General features: G+C 41.3%; 1 protein-coding gene across 2 annotated transcripts in view; it reads right to left on the bottom strand.

Annotated features, from left to right (window-relative positions):
• The window catches only part of LOC128423085 (complement component C6-like), a 42,919-nt gene extending 17,743 nt beyond the window's left edge, over positions 1 to 25,176 (bottom strand). The window contains exons 1-7 of one of the 2 annotated variants that reach the window (XM_053407824.1): positions 25,076 to 25,176; positions 22,942 to 23,129; positions 21,385 to 21,541; positions 19,617 to 19,761; positions 18,834 to 18,975; positions 4,549 to 4,687; positions 3,740 to 3,940 (exon numbers count right to left, since the gene is read on the bottom strand). In XM_053407824.1, coding sequence (XP_053263799.1) covers positions 3,740 to 3,940; positions 4,549 to 4,687; positions 18,834 to 18,975; positions 19,617 to 19,761; positions 21,385 to 21,541; positions 22,942 to 23,093 — 936 coding nt within the window. In that variant the 5' untranslated portion in view covers positions 23,094 to 23,129; positions 25,076 to 25,176. Of the gene's footprint in view, positions 1 to 3,739; positions 3,941 to 4,548; positions 4,688 to 18,833; positions 18,976 to 19,616; positions 19,762 to 21,384; positions 21,542 to 22,941; positions 23,130 to 24,748; positions 24,831 to 25,075 lie in introns of those variants that run through there. The other variant, XM_053407825.1, reaches the window with a different exon arrangement.
• Between the last annotated feature and the right edge of the window lie 474 nt (positions 25,177 to 25,650).

Genomic DNA, 25,650 nt, shown 5'->3' on the forward strand with positions numbered 1-25,650 from the left:
CCAAATGCTCCCAGGGCACGTTACATAAAATGACAATGGTTTTAAAACAACATAAAATTCATTAAAACCATGAATTAAAAGCACAAAGCTCAACAAGATCACATGAGCAGCAAAACAGGAGTGCAGCAACATAAAATAGTAGAAGGGGAAAGTGCTACTCGTCCAAATGCCTAGGACAGCACCTTGATCCAAGGCCAAAAAAAGTATATCAATTGCCACAAGATATACCTGGAAATAGATGGGCATTCCAGAACACCTTGGAGCCACCACAGAGAAAACCATTTCATGTGCTGCTGTCACTTGAATTGTAGTGTTTCTCAGGGCTGAATACATACCCCATAAGTGTCCCCCCAAAAACCTGGACATCCCATTTTTTATCACAAGCGAATGGCAGCCATTTTGCTTGCTGCGATCTCACAGTGCAATTCCCCCCTACTTAGCACTTTTGGGAGGGCCATGATCTCATGTGATGCCCCCAAATACACATTTTTGGGTTCCATGCTTGAAAAAAGCAGTTTTTTTTGCCTGGGGGGAACTGTGGTATGAAATTGCGCAAGATCATAGCAAGCAAAATGGCCACCATGCTCTCATGATAAAAAATGGGGAAGATTGTATCCAGTAAGATGGTGTCCCAGATTTGGGCTTCAAAGAGGTGGAGGGTATGTGAATACAGTGGAGCAGATCACAGGTGAATACCTACATACCAACACACAAACAGACACCCTAATACCTCTAGTTTATCAGTTGCCCAATTCTGGATGAATTTGTGTCAGCACTCAACATCTGAGTTCACCATAAGTGGGAGTGATGGCTAATAGCAGCCAAAAGTACTATCCCTCCATGATTATGTCTCTTCACCTTTGAAGACCAATAAAAACCAGCCACCTGCACCACATCTTATGGTGATGAATTTGTTGGTAAGAAACTTAACTTTAGTTCTTTCTTGGTTTTTGGTTCCTTTTATTGCAAATTGCAACAATTCTGTCTGGAATGTTCTATATATTACATGCTATCAGTAAATGGACAAATCACTACCTCCAGCACCAACAATTTATTTATTTCTAAAATCTTTTCCCATTTACAATCCCTGGCCGCTGTTTCTACTGTGATATTTTATACAGTATATAAATGAATAAATAAACTGGTTTAAGAGAAAAGCTTATCTCTACACTGCAGACACTAAAGTAATTATGTTCATATTTGTTTCACTTAGGAAAAGAATTTTTTTACTTATTAAACCAGTGCTACCAAGAACATAGGGACGCGGGTGGCGCTGTGGGTAAAAGCCTCAGCACCTAGGGCTTGCCGATCGAAAGGTCGGCGGTTCGAATCCCCGCGGCGGGGTGCGCTCCCGCTGCTTGGTCCCAGCGCCTGCCAACCTAGCAGTTCGAAAGCACCCCCGGGTGCAAGTAGATAAATAGGGACCGCTTTCTGGCGTGAAGGTAAACGGCGTTTCCGTGTGCTGCACTGGCTCGCCAGATGCAGCTTTGTCATGCTGGCCACGTGACCCGGAAGTGTCTCCGGACAGCGCTGGCCCCCGGCCTCTTGAGTGAGATGGGTGCACAACCCCAGAGTCTGTCAAGACTGGCCCGTACGGGCAGGGGTACCTTTACCTTTACCTTTACCTTTTACCAAGAAATTATTTAAAAAAATAAATATTATACCCCATAACACCCACACTTTTACTGAAACACGGGCTATTATGAATTCATTTAGAATTTACAAGTATACATTAGAAAGAAAGGACAAATGTTGCACCATGATAAAAAAACCAACTCACCATGCAGAATATGCTTTCCAGAAAAAAAAGAGAGATTTGCTCATTACATTTATATGCCATTTTTCCTTTAAAGAATTCAAGCCACAGTGCAAAAGGTCCTCCCTCCCATTTTATACTCATGACCACCCTGAGAGGTTGGCTAGGTTGAGATGTCATGATTTGCCCAAGGTCATCTAGTGAACTTCCTGGTCAAGTGGCAAGTTAAAACCAGGTTGCCTGAAATCGACTTCAACACTTTAGTCCCTGAACCACACTAGGTCTCATCTTAACTGCTGCCAGATATATTAGAGCAAAAAGGCATCTAGATTTAGCACCAGTGATATCTGTACAGAATAGGTATGGGTGAATCTGTCAGTTTTGGTTTCTGCCATTTTTTCCTATCCTTATCTAGTTCTCCACATTTCCACAGCAGTCTGCCATTTAAAAAATATATATAATCTTGAAAACTCATCTGCATTTTAGTGTAAAATTCTAAAAAGATACATATTTTTACTGGACAATCTCCCTTGCTATGATGCATATTAGTCTGCTATTTTTCACCAATATATGCACACTTTATCCTAGTATATGCAGTTTTGTACATATTCCTTGACTGGGGAACTGCATTGCAAAATTCAGACAAGTGCAAATTTCAAAAAACGGCTCTGTTTGTATTGTTTCGAAAAGTGTGGATGTTTGCTTTTAAATGCAACTCGGATCTAAATTCTCCCCTTTCCCTAGTGCAGAATAAATATAATTGGTTTGGAAGTAAATTCCCTTCGTTTTTTTGTCAAGGCATGAAAAGAATTGCCTTGCTTGATCAGATCAAAAGTCTAAACCAGCATCACAGCCTTCGATAGCAACCTCAGGCGGTGAGTGTTGACAAAAATGGAGTCACGGAGACAAGAATATTAGCATTCTCAGGGGGACTTCAGTTTTGGCAGAAGTACACAAAACCTAAAACAAACAGTAACACACACACACACACCCAAAATTACAGCCCAGTGAGGGCTGAGTATTTTCAGCAGCCACAGAACATTGATGGTCAGATGGGAAACAGAAAACTGAAAATTAGGTGGGCAGGGAAATGCAATACAACTTCCTGAGTTCCTTACACTGATATTATCCTGGAGATGGGTATGGCTGGGTGGCAGGAACCCTGAACAGGAACACCACTGCTAGGAAGTGAGGATACATCACACCATTTTGTTGCAAGCGTCACTTGCTCCAGTGATCTTTGGTTGTCAGATTTAATGCACATGGTTGTTGAAAGGGTGTGTGTGTAAAAGTTGGTATTAAATAGCAATGGAATGCAAAAGCTCAGTCTGTGGTTAATTGCATAAATGTATGCAAAATGAGCGTGGTGATCTTCCCTGATAAAAATAGATTCATCTCAGCATCGCTGCAGAAACTAACAGCTGTATTGAAACAGGAAAAGCATTGTCTCTGTTCAAACACAAATGAATAGAAGTTTTTGATCAGATGCAATCAGGTCTACTAACCTTAATCTCAGTACAGAAACATTCTCAATAGACACGCCTTAAACTTTATGATAGTGTTTCTCCCCCAGCCCTGATTGCAATGTATCTAATATTATCTGTCTTTCCTGCACCACCAGACATTGCTAAACAAGAAAAGATCACTCTTATTTCAGTTGTATTGTAGTGGTTTCATTGGGCTTAGAAAAAGTCTAATTTCACCCATCAGGAGACATTTAAAAAGAAAAAACATATAAGCTGTATATGAAATATAATGTCTCTGTATTCCCTTTCAATGATCTGAATGGACTGCTCTAAACTAATCTGCTTTGATCAACACTTTCAGACCTATGATACAATTTTCTGCTTTCCCACAATACAGATACTTCAGTAGAGGAAAGGTTTTGTGTTCCCTGGAAAATAAACCATATCCTTTTCCACTTCTACTGGTCAGCACTGGTGGACAGAGACTGAAAAAAAGAGAGAACAAAAACATGAGTACCTTTTTATATGAAGCTTGCACAGCCTCTCTGAAGGAGGATGAAGATGTGACCTTCACTTTAGTCTTTCTGGAGAAGAGCAATGGGATTCCAGAAGATCGTCTGCCTGAGCTAGAGGAAGAGCTGCTTCCAGAGGAAGAAGACTCTAGAGGAATTAAATCACTGTAAAAATCAGATGCCACATCGTCCTCTTCATTCTCTGTCTGTGGAGAGGGAAAACAGAGACACCCTTTTTAATGATATGCACCCACAATAAATATAAGGCACAGTTCTATTCAAAAATTATGTCTCCTACATCCAGATCAGCATGTCACCAAGGAGGACTCAGGTTCAGATGTCCCAAAAGTCACCCCACTTGGGGGGTAGGGAGCCTTCAGCAGCACTTTCTCCATCATTTTGGCCTAAAAACATGGTTTCCCCTTCATCTTTGGACTCTGGGGATGACTCCACAGTAGTGTCTGCAATTCCACAGCCACACAGGAACACGAAACTGCAGGGGGAAAATTACACGACTCCCAGAGAGGGTAGAACCACAAAAAGCCTTCAGATGATCAGATCCTTTGCTGCGACAACATCTACCATAGCTCAAAGAGTGGGGAACTGTCCAGGGTCCTGATTTGCCTGCTCTATCTGCTTCCACTTACCTAGCAAGCCTCAAATCCCAATAGAACAGGATGAATATTGCCTAAAGATACATAGATTTCTGGAAAACGTCCAGTCCTCTGTTGCTAAAGTAAGATATCATTTGCCTTATAATCATTGTAGAGCTTCTGTATGCAAGATCTGGTGCTTTGTATTTTGTGATCAGTACCTGAAAGCTGACAGTCTCCAAGTTTGCAGGAACCCGAAATGTCTTCCGTGTATCATTATTTTTCACAAGTGTACATTTGCCTCCATTGAAAGAATTGCCAAGGACTTCTCCTCTGTTCTCCTGTGCCATAATATGAAATCTGGAGAAAGGGAAGATTTCAGAAAGTTTGGTTGGTCACAAAAAGCAGCAAGGGCCAACTTGTCAGTCAGATAAGTTGGATAAATGACTTGACTGACTAAATAACACTGTGTGCCTATGCATACTTACTGGGAGGGATAGCCTGAAAGCCAATGGGACTTACCTTTGAGTAGCTAGGCTAGAGTATAAATTTATCCCTCTCAAATTGTCCACTGTTCATGTCTATCCTAGCTAAGGATGGGGGAGAGAATTGTTTGGTTCACATTTTAATGTGAATCTACATAATGTGTACCTCCCAAACCAATACAGGAACAAAAACACAAACTATCTTTCAAAATCCATGCTTTTGCAAATTTTGCAATGCAGTTCTTCAACTAAAGAAGGAGAAGCATGGGGAAATGTGAGAAATGTGCACAAAGATGTGTAGATAAGTGAAAATAATGTAGAAAATGCAATATATCAAGGAAGACTGCTTGCAAAAATGTGTCTATTAGGTAAACTTGCGTACAAAAATGATTGTATTAGGAGAACGGAATATAAAAATCCATACAATTTTGCATGGAGACTTAAAAATAAATCGCAGACTGAAGTGGGAACGAGGCAAACTAAGCATAAGATTGGAAAAATGAGTCAGCGCCATCAGACTTCCGGGTCAGCGCCATCGATTAATGGCGGATTCCCTCTGAGTCTCGGAGGGACCAGCTCCGCGGGATCGGGTCTTACCGCTGCGGCAAAGCGGGGGCCCTTTAAAAATCACAGGTGGGGGAAGCCTGTGAACGTGGGGACTCGGCGGGCACCATTTGCGCCCCCCCCAATCTGTGAAGGGACCCTTTTAAGGGCTCCAGAGCGGGACGGGGTGAGTGGCGCGGTGCTGAGAGTCGACTGCTTCTTCCGCGGAGTGAAGCCGCACAGCCGTTATCGGAGAGCGCTGACTTTTTCCTGGGACAATTGGACTTTGAAAGCAACTACCCGTGAGTAGGATTAAATTGGATTTAAAAGGAGTAAGAATAAGTCAATTCGACACCGAAGCAGGAAGGTATAAACAGGAAGTCTGCCTTCCCTTCTTGTAAACAGATTAAAGCAAAGAGACTGTAAAGCGGAAACTTGGAAAGACGTTTTGGAAAAAGACTTAAATCTTAACATCAGGAAAGCGGTCTCCCCTCCAGATTGCAGGAGAGGAGGGGGAAAAGTTTGAGGTGTATTTACCTGCAAAAACAAGAGGAAAAGGAAGCTAAAATCCGCTGCCTAAAACCTGGGAATGGACTGCCCCTAGACAAGGAAAGCCGCTCAGTGGAAAGCCTATCGGTAAGCAGAGGACTTTTGACTTAGCTCTGCAAAAAGAGATACAGTGTTTCTGAACTTCTCCTGGTTTTAAAGTAACTGTTTAAGTGGACTGAAACTGTTGTTTTTAAGTGAATTGGGGGACTCATAAGGACTATATTTGTTTTTAAAAGTTGCAAGCTCTGGCTGTTACTGTGTCCCCCTAGAGGAGATTTGACACTGCTACAATAACAACTGCGTTATAGGAAAATTCCTTTTCGAAACAAACTTTCAACCGTGGGATTGGCCTTGGATTCTCATGCGAGTGTTATGGCAGATGGGAGAGGAAAGTTAGAGCTGGCGCAGGAAAAGACTACTAGGTCTGGCAGACACTATCGGACAGACACTGTGCAGCAGCAAAGGGCTTCAGCATCTGGAGCATCTGGAACATCAGGGGCTGCTCCTCCACAGGTCAAACCAAAAGTTATGTCGTCCGAAGACGTTTTGGCACATGCACTTGGAAAAATTAATGAATCCTTGGAAAACTTAGCTAAGCAGGTAGGTGAGACAAATAAACAAGTAGCTGAAGCATCAGTTAAAATTGATCTGAATACTACAAGCATTAATAATTTGGGACAGAAGGTGAATACCAATACACAGTCTATTGAAAAATTATTACAGGAATCTGCTTCGACCAGAAAGATAGCTGAAGAAGCAAAAGATATTGCAACTGCTACTCAAGAGAAGATACCACCAGTATATAAGCAATTGGAGGACCACGGTTTGACACTGTCCATGATTGAATTGAAAGAGAAACAAAGAAATTTAAGAATCAGGGCTGTACCAGAACATGAGAAAGATAATCTGGCTGACTTTCATACACAGGAATTTACAGATTTTTGGCAACAGGACTTGGGGAAGTAAGAATTTAAGATAGTGAGTGCACTTAGACTTGGAAGAGGACAAAGGAGAAACAAGGTGAGGGACTGCTTGATTACTCTTCGAACAAAAGAGGAGAGAGACAAAATTTTGAACCTGCACTATCAAAGGACCTTGGAAATTGACGACTCAAGCGTGGAGATATTTAAGGATATTCCAAAACATCTTTTGGACTTAAGGCCTAACTACGGAGATCTAGTTGCCCTGTTGAGAAGAAATAGAATTCTCTTTAGGTGGGAATTTCCCCAAGGCCTATCCTTTAAATATAAAGGAAGAAAGATAAAAATAAGATCAGTAAACGACAAAGACAGGTTTCTGAAAGACCACGAAGAAGATCTACAGAAAGAAGTGGAATCCAGAGAAGAGCCAAGAGCACTGGAAAAAGGAATACTAGATATAGCAAACCTATCTTTTGGACTGCACGGCCCAGAGAAAGAGACACTATTGACAGAACAAGAACAGACACTTGGTGCAGTCGGAGGCAAAGCGAAGTAACCCCATCATGGCTCTGCAACTTTTAAGTTGGAATTGCAACGGTCTTAACTCTCCTCGGAAGAGAAAAAGTGTTTTTCATTTACCAAAAATGGAACAACTGGACTTGATTTGTCTACAAGAAACTCATGTAACAAGGTTACACAGGAAACTACTTATCAATAAGAGATTGGGACAGGAGTTTATCTCATCTGACAAAGTTAAAAAAAGAGGAGTTGTGATATATGCAAAGGAGAGACTATTACTGAAATTAATTTTTAAAGATGAACAAGGAAGATTCAAGGAGAGAAATTTCTGATTGTAGGAATTTATGCACCGAATGAGGGGAAATCTGAATTTTTTAAAAAGTTGCATGAGACCTTATTGGACTATTTGGATTACAATTTGATTTTGATGGGGGACATGAATGGAGTAGTATCTACAAACATGGACAAGGCACAAAGACAGGTAGTTACCAAGGATGGTAGACTACCAAAAACTTTTTTTGAGATGACAGACAATATGGACTTAGTGGACATTTGGAGAACAAAGAACCCCTTGGGAAGAGAGGGAACCTTCTTTTCTGAAGCCAAGATGACATGGACTAGAACTGACCAAATATGGGTAACTAGAGGAATGGCACCAAAGATAAAGAAAGTGGAAATCTGCCCAAAAACTTGCTCCAACCATAATGCTGTAAGGATGGAGATGAAGCAAATATCAACTGGCTCCTTCAGATGGAGGATGAATGACACCTTATTTGGAGATGAAGAAGTGTATAAAAAGGCCCAAAAAACTTTGAGAGATTATTTTGAAATAAATATGAACACTAATATAGAAAAAAGAGTAATCTGGGACGCAAGCAAAGCTGTTATGAGAGGGTTTTTGATACAACAGAATGCAATAAAGAAGAGAAGTCAAAATGAGAAGAAAGATAAAATTTTGGAGAAAATAAAAGAAAGTGAGAAGAAATTGAGGGCAAAACCAAAGTCACAGGAGATTTTGAGAGAAATAAAACTATATCAAGTACAATATATGGAAATGATGAATCAGGAAATAGAATGGAAAATTAAACAAATGAGACAAAAAACATTTGAATCAGCTAATAAATGTGGGAAATTGTTGGCTTGGCAAATGAAAAAAAGACAAAAATTAAATACTATTACAAATTTAGAAGTGGAAGGAAAGAACATACATAACCCAATTGAAATTAGAAATTGTTTCCACAGGTATTTTAAACAATTATACTCACAAGGGCCACAGAAAGAAATGGACATAGACCGATTTTTGAAAACAAATGGATTACAAAAAATCTCCCAAGAAAGTAAATTAATGTTGAACTATAAAATATCTGAACAGGAAGTAGAAGGTGCCATTCAAAATATGCAATTGGGCAAATCTCCAGGACCGGATGGGCTGACTTCTAGATATTATAGATCTTTGAAAGAGTGGTTACTACAACCTTTGAAGGAAGTCTGCAATGAAATTCTGGAAGGGAAGAGGGCACCAGAGTCGTGGAAAGAGGCGTATATTACACTTATACCGAAAATAGAGACTGAAAAGACTCAGTTTAAGAACTACCGCCCTATATTGTTACTTAATGTGGATTACAAAATTTTTGCTGACATTTTGGCCAAGAGATTGAAAAAAGTATTGATGGAAGAGATTCATAAAGACCAAGCGGGCTTTCTCCCGGGAAGACATTTGTCTGATAATTTGAGGAACATAATTGATATCCTGGAAAAACTAGAAGTGAATATAAACACTAAAGCAGTTCTGATATTTGTGGACACGGAGAAAGCTTATGACAATATCTCTTGGAGTTTTATGAAAAAGAACCTACAGGGGATGGGGGTAGGCCAAGGTTTTGAAAACGGTATAGGTGCAATATATTCTGAACAAAAGGCTAAATTAATTGTAAATAATGTGGTGACGGAAGAATTTAAGATAGAAAAAGGGACACGACAGGGGTGCCCAATCTCCCCATTGCTTTTTATATCGGTCCTGGAGGTTCTGCTGAATATGATTAGAAGGGACCGGTTGGTTAAAGGTATACAGGTCGGAGCCAAACAGTACAAATTGAGAGCATTTGCAGATGATTTAGTATTGATGTTACAGGAGCCAGAATCTAGTACTAAAAGGGTTTTAGAACTAATTCAAGAATTTGGTCAAGTGGCAGGATTCAAACTGAACAAGTCAAAAACCAAGGTTTTAGAGAAAAAATTAACACCGATTGAAAGAGAGAGGTTTCAGAATGAGATAGGTTTGACTGTGGTCAAGAAAGTGAAATACTTGGGGATTAACATGACAGCAAAAAATGGGAACTTATTTAAAGATAATTATGAAAAATGTTGGACGGAAGTGAAAAAAGACTTAGAAATTTGGTCAAATTTGAAGCTTTCCTTGTTGGGTCGAATTGCAGCTATAAAGATGAATGTATTGCCTAGAATGTTGTTTTTGTTTCAAACACTGCAAATTGTGGACAAGATGGATTGTTTCAAGAAGTGGCAGAAAGATATCTCTAGATTTGTCTGGCAGGGCAAGAAGCCCAGAATAAAATTCAAGATATTAACTGATGCAAAGGAAAGGGGTGGATTTGCCCTGCCAGACTTTAAACTTTACTATGAATCAGCAGCATTCTGCTGGTTGAAAGACTGGCTGCTTCTTGAGAACACAGACATTTTGGATTTATTTTTTTTTTTTTTATAATATTTTTTATTACGTTTCTTTCCAAATTTTATACATTACAAACAAATAAGGAGTTTACAAGAAACCATTTTTTTTTTTTTTAACAAAAATCCCAACTTGGACTTCCCCACCCCTTCCGATTCTGCGTTCTTTATATTAACAATGTCAGCAATTTGTTACCTTATGTCATACCTTATTGTAACTTTTACATGTTATGTATCTATATTCAATGTATTATGTCACAATTTTTATACCTTTAAAATAAACGTAACATGTTCAATTTCATATTATCTCCTTTTCTCTTTTATCACTTAGTTTACTATTTACTTAATCATAATTGCTAAAGCGTATCATTTCCAAATCATGCACCGTCTTAAGATTCATACAGTTTGTAATACTTTTGCAAGTAGTCTTTAAACTTTTTCCAGTCCACCTCAATTGTTTCTACATCCAAATCTCGGATTCTGCCGGTCAGTTCAGCTATCTCCATGTAGTCCATCAACTGCATCTGCCATTCCTCCAGCGTGGGTAAATCTTGTGTCTTCCAGTTCTTTGCGATGAGTATTCTTGCTGCTGTACTAGCATACATAAACAAAGTTCTGTCCTTCTTTAACACTTTCTGGTCTACCATGCCCAACAGGAAGGCCTCTGGTTTCTTGGGAAAGGTATACCTAAATACCTTTTTCAACTCATTATAAATCATTTCCCAGAAAGCCTTAACCTTTGGGCATGTCCACCAGAGGTGAAAGAAAGTCCCCTCTGCTTCCTTACACTTCCAACATTTATTGTCGGACAGGTGATGTATCTTAGCTAACTTGACTGGGGTCATGTACCACCGGTATATCATTTTCATAATGTTTTCCTTCAAGGCCGTACTGGCCGTGAATTTCATTCCGGTGTTCCATAACCTTTCCCAGTCTTCAAACATAATGTTGTGTCCAACATCCTGTGCCCATTTAATCATAGCAGATTTAACTGTCTCATCCTGTAAATTCCACATAAGCAGCAAGTTATACATTCTAGATAACAGCTTTGTCTTTGGTTCTAACAATTCTGTCTCTAGTTTCGACTTTTCCACCTGGAAACCAACTTTTTTGTCCATTTTGAAAACCTCTTGAATTTGAGCATAATGTAGCCAATCTCGCACCTTATTTTTTAGTTTGTCCTGGCTCTGCAACTTCCAATTGTCTCCAATTTTTTCAGTCAATTCCCAATATTTCGGCCAATAGGCCTCCATATTGGGTCTTTTTCGGGCCTTGGCCTCCACTGGTGATAGCCACCTCGGAGTTTTACTCTCTAGTAAGTCTTTATATTTCATCCAGACTGCAAAAATTGCTTTTCTGACAATGTGGCTTTTAAACAATTTATGTGCTTTAACCTTGTCGTACCATAGGTATGCGTGCCATCCAAAAGCATTATTAAAACCTTCCAGATCTAGGACATCGGTGTTTTCCAACAAAAACCAATCTTTCAGCCAGCAGAAGGCTGCAGCTTCATAATACAACCTCAAGTCCGGCAGGGCATACCCCCCTCTTTCTTTCGAATCTGTTAATATTTTAAACTTTATTCGGGGCTTTTTGCCCTGCCAGATAAATCTAGATATATCCTTCTGCCATTTTCCAAAGCAATCCACTCTGTCCACGATCTGTAAGGTTTGAAACAAAAATAACATTTTCGGCAACACATTCATTTTTATAGCTGCAATTCTTCCCAACAAGGAAAGTTTCAATCTTGACCAAATTTCTAAATCCTTTTTAACTTCCAACCAACATTTCTCATAATTATCCTTAAATAAATTCAAATTCTTGGAGGACAAATAGATCCCAAGGTATTTCACTTTTTTAACCACATTCAGTTCTGTTTCTCTCTGAAACCCCTCTGTTTCTGTAATTGTTAAATTTTTGGTCAGAACCTTAGTTTTTTGTTTATTCAACCTAAATCCCGCCACCCGACCAAATTCAGATATAAGTTCGAGAACTCTTTTTGTACTGGATTCTGGCTCCTGCAGTGTCAAAACTAGGTCATCTGCAAAAGCTTTCAGTTTATATTGTTTCACTCCGACCTCTATCCCTTGTACCAACCGGTCCTCTCTGATCATATTCAATAGCACCTCCAGGACTGAAATAAATAACAGAGGGGATAGAGGGCACCCTTGTCGTGTCCCTTTTTCAATTTTAAATTCCTCCGTCACCACATTGTTCACTATTAATTTAGCTTTTTGTTCTGAATAGATTGCATGTAATCCATTCTCAAACCCCCGTCCCACTCCCATCCCTTCCAAGTTCTTCTTCATAAACATCCAAGATATGTTGTCAAATGCTTTCTCCGCATCAATAAAGATTAACACCGCCCTTGTGTTCCTGTTAGTCTGCAAAAGTTCTAAAATGTCAATGATGTTTCTAGTGTTCTCATATAAATGTCTACCAGGGAGAAAGCCAGCTTGGTCTTTATGAATTACTTCATTTAAGACTTTTTTAAGTCTATTTGCCAAAATGTCTGCAAATATTTTGTAATCCACATTTAGGAGTGAGATGGGACGGTAGTTTTTAAGCTGAGTCTTTTCAGATTCTGACTTAGGTATCAATGTGATGAAGGCTTCTTTCCACGTTTCTGGTGCCCTCTTCCCATCCATAATCTGGTTACATACCTCCAACAAAGGTTGTATCAAATAGTCCTTCAGAACCTTGTAATATTTGGAGGTAAGTCCATCCGGGCCTGGAGATTTGCCTAGTTGCATATTCTGAATGGCACCTTCAATTTCCTGTGAGGTTATTGTAGAGTTCAAGATTGATCTTTTATCTTGAGTTATTTTTGATAGTCCATTTATCTTTAGAAATTGATCTATCTCTGATTCTTTCTGGGGCCCCTGTGCATACAGTTCTTTGAAGTATCTGTGGAAGCACCTCCTAATTTCTTCTGGTTTCTGTACGATCCTTCCATCAATCTCTAGATTTGTTATCGTGTTTAGCTTTTGTCTTTTTTTCAGCTGCCAAGCTAGCAGCTTTCCACATTTATTTGCTGATTCAAAAGATCTTTGCTTCATCTGTTTTATTTTCCATTCAATCTCCTGATTAATCAATTTTGAGTATTCTGCTTGGTGGAATTTAATTTCTCTCAGCACCTCCTTGGACTTTGGTTTGGTTCTCAGTTTTTTTTCTCCTTGGTGTATTTTCTCCAATATTTTGTCCTTCTTTCCGTTCCAGAGTTTTTTCTTGATTGAATTCTGTTGTATCAGAAACCCTCTCATAAAAGCTTTGCTTGCGTCCCAGATCGTTCTTTTTTCAACTGTAGTATTCAGATTTATCTCAAAATAGTCCTTTAATGTTTTTTGGGCCTTTTTCACAATCTCTTGATCTCTTAGTAGTGTGTCATTCATTCTCCATCTGAAGGAACCGGGTTGAGTTAATCTAAGTTCTATTTTCAAGGCGTTGTGGTCGGAGCATGTTTTTGGGCAGATTTCCACCTTTTTAGTCTTGGGTGCCAGCCCCCTGGAGGTCCAGATTTGGTCGATCCTTGACCAAGACAGGTGGGCCTCAGAGAAAAAAGTTCCTTCTTTACCTAGGGGGTTCTTTGTCCTCCATATGTCGATCAAATCCAGATTGTCAGTCAGTTCGAAAAAAGTTTTGGGCAGTCTGCCGTCTGATGTTAAGTTTTGGTTGTAAGACTTATCCATATGTGTAGACACCACTCCATTCATATCTCCCATCATTATGATGTTAGCATAATCCAGATAGTCCAGCAACGTCTCATGCAGCTTCTTGAAAAATTCTGATTTCCCGTCATTTGGGGCATAAATTCCTAATATCAATATTTTTTCTCCTTGGGTTTGAATTTCAATTGCCAAAATTCTTCCTTGTTCATCCTTAAATAGAAATTTGGGTATCAGGCTCTCCTTAGCGTAGATCACCACTCCTCTTTTCTTTACTTTGTCAGACGAAATAAATTCTTGGCCTAATCTTTTATTTACCAAAACCTTCCTGTGGAGCCTGGTCACATGGGTTTCTTGTAGGCAAATAATGTCCAATTGTTCTTTCTTCAATATGTGAAATAACCTCCTTCTTTTCTCCGGGGAATTTACGCCATTTATATTCCAACTGAGTAGCCGCAGAGACATCCTGAACTATTCTGCTACACCTAGAGCGGTGTATCTTCTTTCTCCTCTGGTTCCGAAGGTGCAGGTATTGCTCCACCTGGGTTGGGTATAGGCCAATTAGCTGCTGCTTCTTTTTGGAGGTCTTCTCCGTGATCGTGCTGGAACTTTTGTAAGTCCTCTGATGATCTTATTTTAACCTTCTTCTGTTTGTAAGTGAATGATAGCCCTTGTGGGAACTCCCACCTGTAAGGAATTGTGTTGAGTCTCAGCAACTTAGCCAAATCTGAGTAGGTGGCTCTCAAGTCCAATAACTGTTTAGGAATATCTCGGTAAATTTCCACCCTTTTCTCTTGTATCACAATTGAGTTTTTGAAGTGTAGGCCTAGTATTTTGTCTCTCTCCTCCCTTGATCTCAAAGCTATTAAGCAGTCTCTGGATCTATCTTTTCTTACTAATCTTCCCAACCGAAAAGCCGATACAATTTTGAAATCAATTTCTTCTTTTAAGTCCCAGAACTTTGTAAACTCTGTTGTCAAAAGTCCTTTCAAATCTTCTTGTTCAATTTCTGGGACTGCCCTTAGTCTGAGGTTGGTCTCGCGATTTTTCAATTCCACCAACGAGAGATAGGTTTGTTGGTCCCCTATCTGTTTATGAAGAGGCTTGACTTCCGCTTTAACTTCCTCGACTTCTTTTTTAGCTGATGTTGCAATTTGAACGGCTTCCCCTGCCAGTTTACGATTCTCTTCTGTTGCTCCTTGCAATTTTTCAATTGCTTGGGTATGTTGGGAAACCTGATCTGTCAATTTCTGGATCGAGGATGTTGCTTGGTCAATTTTTGTTGATTGGTTATCAATTTTTTGATTTATTGCTGACAATTGTTCCAAAACTTGTTTCAGTACTGCCTCAGCTCCTCCTGCTGCCATATCTTCCTCTTCAGATTTTTCAGGCTTTTCGGTTTCTACTTTTTGTGTCGCAAGCACAGCTGGAACTGATAATCTACGTCCCTGAGTTAAAGTTGTTTGCAAAAGCTGTGCTTGCTTTTTTGCTTTCTCTTTCTCCTTAGCTTCCTTAGCTTTGGCTGCTCTTGTCTTTCCTGTGCCACTCATCAGTCAACGTTCAAGGTCAAGTGTTGTAATCCCATGGGAAAGGCAAGTCCAGAATTAAAAACAGTCTATTGAGAGAAGGTAAACAGAGAAACTTTCCCAGGCCTCTATATTCCCAATGTCCTCTAGGGGGAGTGCCACCAAAGTTTTAGTAAGAAGAAGGTAACTTTCCGCAATTAAAGTCTCTTTGTTCCAACTTTAAAAACAATTTTAAAAGCAAATTAGTTCCAGCACGCTAAAAGAAAGGTCCTGCAGAGCCCTTTTAAACATATAACAAAGTTCCAGCAAGGTGCCTGCAATTGTATCCACTTCAGCTAGGTGAGCTCAAAATTACACTATCCAGTTACAAAAGTATCTGGAAGCTTGCAACAGTTCCGCAGTTTAAACAACTTTACCCGGCCACCCGGGAATTTGGGGTTAGAGTCTTCCCTTGCCCTTGGGGTGTCCGCTCCAGGTCAATTTTATGCTGTATTTATTCTTTAAAAGTAAAATTCAAATGTGCACGAAAGTCCCGATTTAAAGCTTCAAAGCTTCCCTGTTCACAGCGCTTTCCGCTCTTTAGACCGTCTGCTTTGATCTTGAAAGCAGTGTCGGAAGACGGACTTCCTCTTTCTCGTCTCCCGTTTTTAGCCAAATTTTCCGATTTGATTTGTAGAATCTTAGGTCCTTACTCACGGGTTTGATGTTTCAGCCCGATGTTTCTTGGAAGAAAGGTCAGCGCTCATCCGTGACAGCCGCGCGGCTTCGCCTCCGCAGAAAGAGCGATGAACCCACAGCACCGCTCCCCCTCCTTCACTCCGGAGCCCCTTACGGGGTTCCTTTTGTGATTTCGGGGTCGCTCCAGGTGCCCGCCGGGTCCCACGGCCACGGACTCACTCTGCCCGTGGTTTATCTTGATGGGTTGCCGCTGCGCCGTCGCGAGCAACCCTTTTCTGCGGTGCCCCTCTTCAGAGCTCGAAGAGGTCCGCCATCACGGTTTTGCGCCGCCTCCGGAAGTCGACATTTTGGATTTAGAAGGTTTTAACAATGTCTTCGGGTGGCATGCATATTTGTGGTACGACAAGGTTAAAGCACATAAAGCATTTAAGAACCATATTGTCAGGAAAGCTTTGTTCAATGTTTGGATAAGATATAAGGATTTATTGGAAAATAAAATCCCAAGGTGGTTGTCACCAATGGAAGCAAAAGCCCAGAAAAAGCTCAATATGGAGGCCAAATGGCCGAAATATTGGGAAATTTTGGAACAGGAGGGAGATAGACTAAAACTGCAGAGTTTTGAGAAACTAAAAAACAAAGTGCGAGATTGGCTTCATTATTATCAGATAACGGAGGCATATAATTTGGATAAGAAAATTGGCTTCCAGGTGGAAAAATCAAAATTAGAAACAGAACTGTTAGAACCCAAAACTAAGATTTTGTCAAGGATGTATAACTTGCTGTTGAAATGGAATACTCAGGATGAAACGGTGAAATCTGCTATGATTAAATGGGCACAAGATGTTGGACATAACATTATGTTTGCTGACTGGGAACAGTTGTGGACCACAGGTATGAAATTTACGGCATGTAATGCCTTAAGAGAGAATATTATGAAAATGATATACAGGTGGTACATGACCCCAGTCAAGCTTGCAAAAATATATCATTTGCCCGATAATAAATGTTGGAAATGTAAAGAAACTGAAGGTACATTCTTTCACCTTTGATGGACGTGCCCAAGAATTAAGGCTTTCTGGGAAATGATCTATAATGAAATGAAAAAGGTATTTAAATATACCTTCCTGAAGAAACCAGAGGCCTTGCTTCTGGGCATTGTCGGCCAATTGGTGCTAAAGAAGGACAGAACTTTTTTTATGTACGCTACAACAGCAGCAAGAATACTTATTGCAAAGTATTGGAAGACACAAGAGCTACCCACTTTGGAAGAATGGCAGATGAAGGTGATGGACTATATGGGATTGGCAGAAATGACTGGCAGAATCCGAGACCAGGGAGAAGAGTCGGTGGAAGAAGATTGGAAGAAATTTAAAGACTATTTACAGAAATATTGTAAAATTAATGAACGTTAGAATGATGTTGGATAGAAATTAAGTGGTTTCCAGCTGTAATGCTTTAAGAGAATATGAAAAAAGGGTTATAAATAGGTAAAAACATAATGGTAAGGATTTGCTGAACCAACAATTTGAAGTGGAATACAAAAAAGGGAGGTATGAGGAGGTCTGGGAAACAAGCTAAAGGAAAATAAGCAATGGAAAATTTGTGTGTTTTTAATTATTTTTATTTTGTATTTTTGTTATTTTTTTTTCCATTTTATTGTAATACTTTAAAAAATCTCAATAAATATCTTATAAAAAAAAGGAAAAATGAGAAACCAAGAGAAACTGAAACTGATTAGGTTCATCCACCCCTAGTCCCACCTTTCCCACGTATTAAGAATGCCTGTTTATAAAAGCAGAACCTGCTCCTTCATAGCTAAGCAGAAGTAAAGGTAAAGGACCCGTGGATGGTTAAGTCCAGTCAAAGGCAACTATGAGGTTGCGGCACTCATCTCGCTTTCAGGCCCAGGGAGCTGGCGTTTGTCCACAGACAGCTTTCTGAGTGGCCAGTATGACTAAACCACTTCTGGCACAACGGAACATCATGACGGAAGCCAGAGTGCACAGAAACGCCATTTACCTTCCTGCCGCAGCGGTACCTGTTTATATACTTGCACAGGCATGCTTTCAAACTGCTAGGAGCTGGGACAGAGCAGCAAGAGTTCACCCCGCCGCAGGGATTTGAACCGCAACTTTCCGATCGACAAGCCCAAGAGGCTTGTTGGTTTAGACCACGTCCAGCTAGTCAGAAACCAGCTTTAAAACCACCTCCTATCAGCTCATTCCATCTTTCTCAGAGTTAACGCAATTCATTGGCATGAAAGTTAGCCACAGCTTTTGGAGTTGTTTAAACATCAACTCCTCTTCCCAGGGAACTCTAGGAATTGTTGCTCTGTGAGTGGAACAGGGGGTCTTCTGGGTTTTAGATTGTGGGTTATTCTGATCAAGTGAAACTTCTGTAGGAATTTTGAGGTATTTTAAAAATAATTTAAATGGGATTAGCAAGATTTTTCAGTTTGCTCTGCTCCACCTTGTGGTGGGGAAAGTGTGAAGGCAAGTGGCTTCATTATACGGGGGGGGGGGGCGGGCGGGGTAGAGTGTCTGCTGCAGTTGAACTAGACATTTGGGAAATCCTGTCATTGCAGAACAATTGCAAGAGGATGCAATTTGTAGAAGAGGGAGGGATTAATCCCTTCTCTGCCTGTCATTTGCTCCTTGTAATTCCCCCTCCAGTCAAATAAATCCCCCCAACAAATACAAGGAAAAGCAATGTAAAAATACAATATTAAAATCAGTTAAAACAAGTTAAATTATCAGTCATGTTATGGTAATCAATATATTTTTCTGTCTACAACAATTTTTAGGAAACCACAGTGATAATAGTGCATGCAGAAAGCATACTTGGATTGTATATTTATATTCTGTTTGTAAGGTGTTCTTTTTAACTTATTTACTAGATGTGAACAAGCAAAAGACATCTAAGAATAGCTTCCTTACCCATGGCCTATTAACTGCACGCTAGGAATGCTCTCGTGCCTTCTGTTGCACACAGCCTTCACACGGCGACAGTTCCTTTCATCTGAATTGTCCCCACAGTCATTTTCGCCATTGCATTCCAAGTTTCGGCCAATGCACCGACCTGTTGTCAGGAACATAAGAAAAGACCTGCTGTATCGGGGCTAAAGACCTATCTAGTCCAGTACTCTGTTCTCACACAGTGACTGGCCACCAATTTATCTAGTTCACTTTCAAAGCCATCCACATTAGTGGCCATCCAGCCCATCAAGATGCCTGCCAAGATAGGCATGGGCCCTGCCTTTCACACCATAGTTTTAAGAGTTAGAAGCTATTGTTTTAGATTATTGAACAGCCACACCCACACCAAGAATGTATTATTTCACTAAGTCAAGGATAGGGAACCTGTGCATGGCCCTCCAGATTCAGATGCTAATCTGGAATGGAGAACTGGTTAGAGAGCCTAAATAAATGGTGTCAGAGCTTAAATAAGTAAATAGGGCTGTATCCAACAAAGTTATTGCACAAGTGGAACAGCTTCAGCTCATGCAATGGAACTTCGCCTCCTTCTGTTCCTTCCGTTTTCCCCACACCCTCCAAATTCACTCTGTGTGTTCCCCCAGCAGATTGGAAAGGAGTGCAGGGGTGCATGGGGGAAGGAGACAGTCAACTGCACGCATGGAACTTGCTTCACTACTAAAATGGTTGTAATTTTTTTTTATGGTGCATCTAGATTGAAGGAATCAAGATACAAATATGGGTTACCATTTTCACACTGGAATTTATTCTCGCAGTTTACTTCCTCTATGTTGCATTGTTTGGTTGGGTAGCACCTCCTGGAATCTACCAGTGGCTCATTGCAGGGTTGCCCCTTAAACTGAGAAGGTGTGATAATGGATCTGACACGAAACTGAAAGGCAGAACAAGAACATCACCATCATCACCACCACCGTCAAGTAATTTATATTCTGCTTAATTGCCAAAATGGCTTCTAAGTCATTTACGAGTATAAAACCCATGACCAAAAAATAGAAACACACATTATTAAAATACACAGAAAGCCATTCCACCAAAACATTAAAATAAACACCCCCAATACAAATGTGCAATTAAAAAGCCCATTAAAATAACACAGCAATTAACAGTTACAACAGGAGCTTTAGGCCAGGAGATCAGAGGACTGCTTGTATAACAGCAGTGTCTTTATAAGCCAGTGGCATGCCAATACTGATGGGGGTCTATTGTAGTTCAGCAGGGAGAACATTCCGTAACACTGGTGCCACTAGTGAAAGCAGAGTATGAGGAGAGGGCAGTGAGATTTTGCCTCCCCTCTCCAGATAAATTTAAAGAAACAGTGCATGTCTTGAGTTGAATAGTTAGTGGGAAGATAGGAAGGAGCCTTAGATTGAGTCAGATCAAAGGTCAGTCTAGCTCATTATTGTTTACAGTGACTGGCAGAGGCTCTGCAGGGTTTCAGAAGGAGAATCTTTCCCAGCCTTGGAAATGCTGAGCTTTCAGAATGGATAATGAGCTGTACTTTGAATGAATCAAAATACCGTATTTTTTGCTCTTTAAGACTCACTTTTTCCCTCCTAAAAAGTAAGGGGAAATGTGTGTGCGTCTTATGGAGCGAATGCAGGCTGCGCAGCTATCCCAGAAGCCAGAACAGCAAGAGGGATTACTGCTTTCACTGCGCAGCGATCCCTCTTGCTGTTCTGGCTTCTGAGACTCAGAATATCTTTTTTCTTGTTTTCCTTCTCCAAAAACTAGGTGCGTCTTGTGGTCTGGTGCATCTTATAGAGTGAAAAATAGGGTAATACAAAAGGCTCACTTGCATTTCTCATTGCCTGTCAGGCTTCAGGGACTCAGTTTCCTCCCCCCATCCCCAATTTGGTCGTAGATAAGCAGAACAAAGAGAAAGGAGTCTCTTACCAGTTAGAACTTTAATGATCACAGCTAGAGAACAAAGAATCCATTTCAAAGGAATGAAGGTGCTTCCAAGTAAGGGTTTCACCCACTTCCTCCCTAGTCCCCCCCCCCCCGGGTCACTTTTGTGTCTTGCTTCCTGATCTCGCAACCACTGTGCTTCCTGTGCTGCCACCTTATCTGCTCTCCTTGACCTTGGGCTGAGCGGCTGGACCAGGCAAAACTCAGCCCTCCAGATGTTTTGGGACTACAACTCCCATCATCCCTAGCTAACAGAACCAGTGGTCAGTGATGATGGGAATTGTAGTCTCAAAGCATCTGGAGGGCTGAGCTTGCCTATGCCTGGGCTGGGTGCTTTCCAACGACAGTGAGTCTGTTAACTGTCTCTCTCCCAGTTCTTCTCCTCCTAGCTGTTCCTCACCCAGTACTTCCCAGCTTCTGCCTTCTGAACTATGTCCCTCTGCAAACCACTGTTCCAAATCTATTCAAAATCCTGATCAGGGGGAGGGGGAGGTTCCCACCATTCCTCCTCAGTGCAGCCCTCCTCTGCACGGTCGCTGACATTGACTTCCTTTCGTGCCCACCTCCCTTCAATTTTTGCACTTACTTGTTTTCTAACACAGGGGTCACATTCTGACCAGGGACCAAAGTTTCCAAGCTGGCAATTGATAGGGCACATCTGCTGGTTGCAGGCCCTGGATTCCTGAGTTGTGCAGAGTTGGCCACAGAGGTTTTTGATATAATAGTCATCCATCCTGATTTGCCTAGAATACGGGGGGGGGGGGACATGTTTGTGGTCAAGGGTTCCTGTCAAGGGAAGCAAAATAATTCCCACCTTGGAACCTGCCAGCCAAAGAGGACAAATGAAGATGAATTAATGGGCAATTAGTTGCTGCAAGGAAGCCTTTTGTCTCAAGGACGCCTGAATGGACCTGGAATGCTGCAAGGTGCACTGGCTCTGCCACAAGGGGTGGAGGATTGAGATGCCTGCCTTGTCTGACAAAATTAAAAGAAAAAAGTTTATTTGAAGCAGTTCAGGTTTTCCAAAACTTTGGGGAAGAAGATTAGCAGTGATTCGCAGCGGCGGGAATTGGCAGATAAAGGGGAAACAACATGTGTTACTGTTAGTAGATAAAGCTCTTAACAGCTTGGGGGCAGTTTACCTGCAAGATCTTCCGCCATATACACCCACTTGACCACTTTGATTTGTTACAAGTGCCACATAATACAGGCAATGACCCCGGCTCCCATTGGTGGCACATAAGCCAACTCCCCCCTGTTATGCCCCATTATGCCCTGTTACTCCCCTGCCCCCATTACGCCCCCCCCCAGTTACACTTCCAGGTGCACAGGTGTCCAGTAGCACGTCAATTGGTCATTGCCTGTACTCATTCTGCATTTGCAAGAAATTGATCCTGCAGTGTGGCAACACCCACTCTTAGACTGAATCATTGAATCGTTGAGTTGGAAGCAACCACGAGTGTCGTCTAGTCTGGAACTCCCTTGTGACATTAACATATGAGAGTGCTGGAGGTGAAATAGTTAAACAGCTTACCCAATCAGAACCCAGGGGGCGGAGTCAGATGGACTATAAAACCAGCTCTGGGAGGGGTGAAGGGAGGAGATCGTTGGGAGTGGGGTGGTTGATTGGAGTGGGAGTGAATTGGGAAGAGTCTGTGGGTAGGTTGAGTTAGTGTAGCGGAATAAGCTGAGTCAGGAACAGTTAGGAGCTAGGAAGACAAGTAAATATCTGAGAGTGGTTTAGTGAGTGAGAGCAGGTAGCGGAAGTTATAGGTTTGGACAGGCACCCCATGATTGTAATTGACCGATATCGTTTATGAAATCACACGCTTGTTAAACTGCAATAAATAAACAGAAGTTTATGTTCCAATTTAACCCTGACTGGACTCAGTATTGTACCAGGTAGGGCCTGGGTGGTGGCAGCGAGAAATAAAGTGGTGGCACAGGGATCAATAGACGGTGAAACGTCCGGGGACCCTGTGTGATTGCCACATCCCTGTCTACAGACATCAGGCAAACACCTTCCCTCTATCCTTTCTCAATGCCTGCTGAAAACATTTTCGTCTAGGCGTATTCCTAATAGACAACTTGAAAGATAAAAAGGTATCAGTTTGTGAAGTCAAAGGTGTTGCTTCTCTCCTACCTTTGCCTACTTTGAGTGCCATAATTACAGGTCCTTGAGCAGCTAGACCAGGGAGACCATGGGTAATGGTCACAGTAGCATCCTACGCTGCTGTCAATTGTGGCATGCAGGAGGAGGAGAAGTGGAAGGATGAAATTCATTTTTTTCTCCATAGCTATAGGCAGGGAGTTAGCAAAAGTCAGCAAAGTCTGCAATGCAGAAAAAGAAGTTGTCATTAGAACAGCTCAACATCCGTCGCTATAATATGGCAGCTTAATAGCTAATCTACCGTGCGGTGCCCTGCAGTGAATGACCAAAGCCGAATCAAACTGTGATAATCACTGGAAGCGTACAGTGAAAGCAGGATGGAACCCTAAAGCCTTTAATACGTACCACTGTGCAGTGGCGTAGCGAGGTCAGGTGGTACCCGGTGCAGATAATTTCTTGTCAACCCCCCGCCCCTACAATGAAATCTAGTTGGACTCCCAAGAGACTGCGATCTACTCACAGTATAAAAAGACTGCCTGTGATCTGCCCATTGCTTTTGGGGGGGGGGGTTGGCAAAAGTTGTTGAACTTTTTTGGGATTCCAGGGTTTGGGTCCAGAGTTCCCTCCACCCTCGGCTTGTTTACTCACCTGCCTCCTTCGCGTCCTCTCCCTACATGCCTGTATGCCTCCTCCAGCAGCCCAGGAGTGTGGGGTTGTCAAAACGAAGGAGGAAGGAGGGAAGACTGCAGCTCCCCCCCTTTCCCCAGACAGATGGGGAGTCGCAGGCAGGCGGTGGGCCGAATGTCACCCCCCTCAGAAATGACTGTCTGCATCCACTGCACTCACCTTGCTCCACCCCTGCCACTGTGAACAAGCAGTGAGGAGAACTCAGGCTGCAATCCTAGACCATCTTGTCTGAACTCAATGGGACTTACTTCTGAGTAGACGCACCTAGGATTGTTCCGCAAAGGCATATTCATGAGCAAAGTGTGGATGGGGGCAGCAGCTGTATGCAAGCTCTGCCCCACCCTTCTCATGCACACATTATTTCCACTCAGACTTCACCTTTCCCGTGCTGATAAAGGAGCCATACAGCCCCTCATTTTTCATTTTCCCCCTGATACTAACATTCAGCCATCACATCTAAAGCACATGACTTTCTGGGAACCAGGAATCTTTTACTGACTCTTAAAGGAATAATAAAAGAGCTTTCAATGTTCTTTCACATCCGAGAATAATTAGCCTCCTCAAGAAATATCTCTGCAATGCTAATTCCTCTTGAATACAGCCCATAAGCAGCGCACAAAGTATCAAAACAGTTGTGAACCTTATAAACATTTTAACAATTACATTGCAACAGTTCCTCTCATCATTAAACTTCCCAATTTATGATAATATTCACCTCATTTTCAAAACAACCCCCTGATCCTTTATATATTTAGCTTTCACACGATGTGACAGAATTTTCTAACCATTTTTATCGCCGTTTACAACATTTCAAAACATTTTGTCCATATCTGCTAGAATTGCTACCTATTTCTTCACCGACCAGAAAAAACAGCAAAGCTCCAGTCCTGCCTCAATGCTAGAACAGTTTTACTGGCTTAATTTTCATGAATCAGGACTCTTTTAAAGGTGCAGAAGCAGAACAGGGAAATAAAAAGGTCATAACCCAAAGAACAACATTAACAGTGCCATGAATAACACCACTGTTCTTCCAAAAGTCGCTAAAGGACTGCCATCGAATTTCAAATCTATCATTCAAGATACTTGCTTCACTCCTTTTAACTAAGCCCCTATTTCACATACTCAACAAATAGCATTATAAATCAGTTCCTACAGAGCTCGTAATTGCAGTCCTTGGGATCAAAAAATAATTCTCAAAGTTCTCCTCTGTGACAAAGCATTCCCTGCAGGAAGCAGAAATCACACCTCATTAGCAGCTGAACCAGATTAACAACATATCTTATTCCCTAGAGTTTTTTTCAGCTCTGAGACCGGAAGGGGTTTGCCACACCCCCATAAAACATTTTTGGTGCATTCCTTATTTTACTAGGAGGATAGCAATTGGATCTTCAAGAAGAGACACCCAAACTGGAGATCTGCTATGCAGGTTTATTGACAGTAACCACGAGTCACCTTGCATACAAATACAGCAAAAACTTACCTGTGCAATTTGTGTGAAAATAATAATTCACAGAAGGCTTCTGCATGCAACGTGAATTCCTTTGGCGGCATCTGTCAACCTAAATGCAATGTGGACATTAGCCCATCAGAACAGGAGTCTTTATACAGCGGTGGTGCAACTCATAGGTTTTGTTTGCATTCAATTAAAATGTAACCCAGGGATCCAATCCTAAACCTGCTTAACTATGGGAGCAAGTCTCATTGACATCGTGCTGTAACATGACTCATGAGTAGACAGAGTTGCAACTTGTACTTACAACAGTAGCATAAGTGCCTGTAGCTTCCATAACAAAAATAAAAATAAAAATGAATAAGTAAACCAGTGGAATTTATTTACTTGCCAGATGTGTACCTTACCTTTCTTGCTATGATTTCATGATGCTAAATACACTAGTGGCCAAAATTATGGCAACCTTTTGGGGAAAGTGTATTTCCGAGGTTTGATGGCTCATAACACCTGATTGGCTCTCTAAATGCTCATGCTCATTGGCTACATTCAAATGAAGGAAAGCTACTGCCTATCTACCTAAGCAAGATGTGCTCCCCTTTTCTGGT

This window comes from Podarcis raffonei, chromosome 11 (assembly GCF_027172205.1).
Source record: "Podarcis raffonei isolate rPodRaf1 chromosome 11, rPodRaf1.pri, whole genome shotgun sequence".
Lineage (NCBI taxonomy): Eukaryota > Metazoa > Chordata > Lepidosauria > Squamata > Lacertidae > Podarcis > Podarcis raffonei.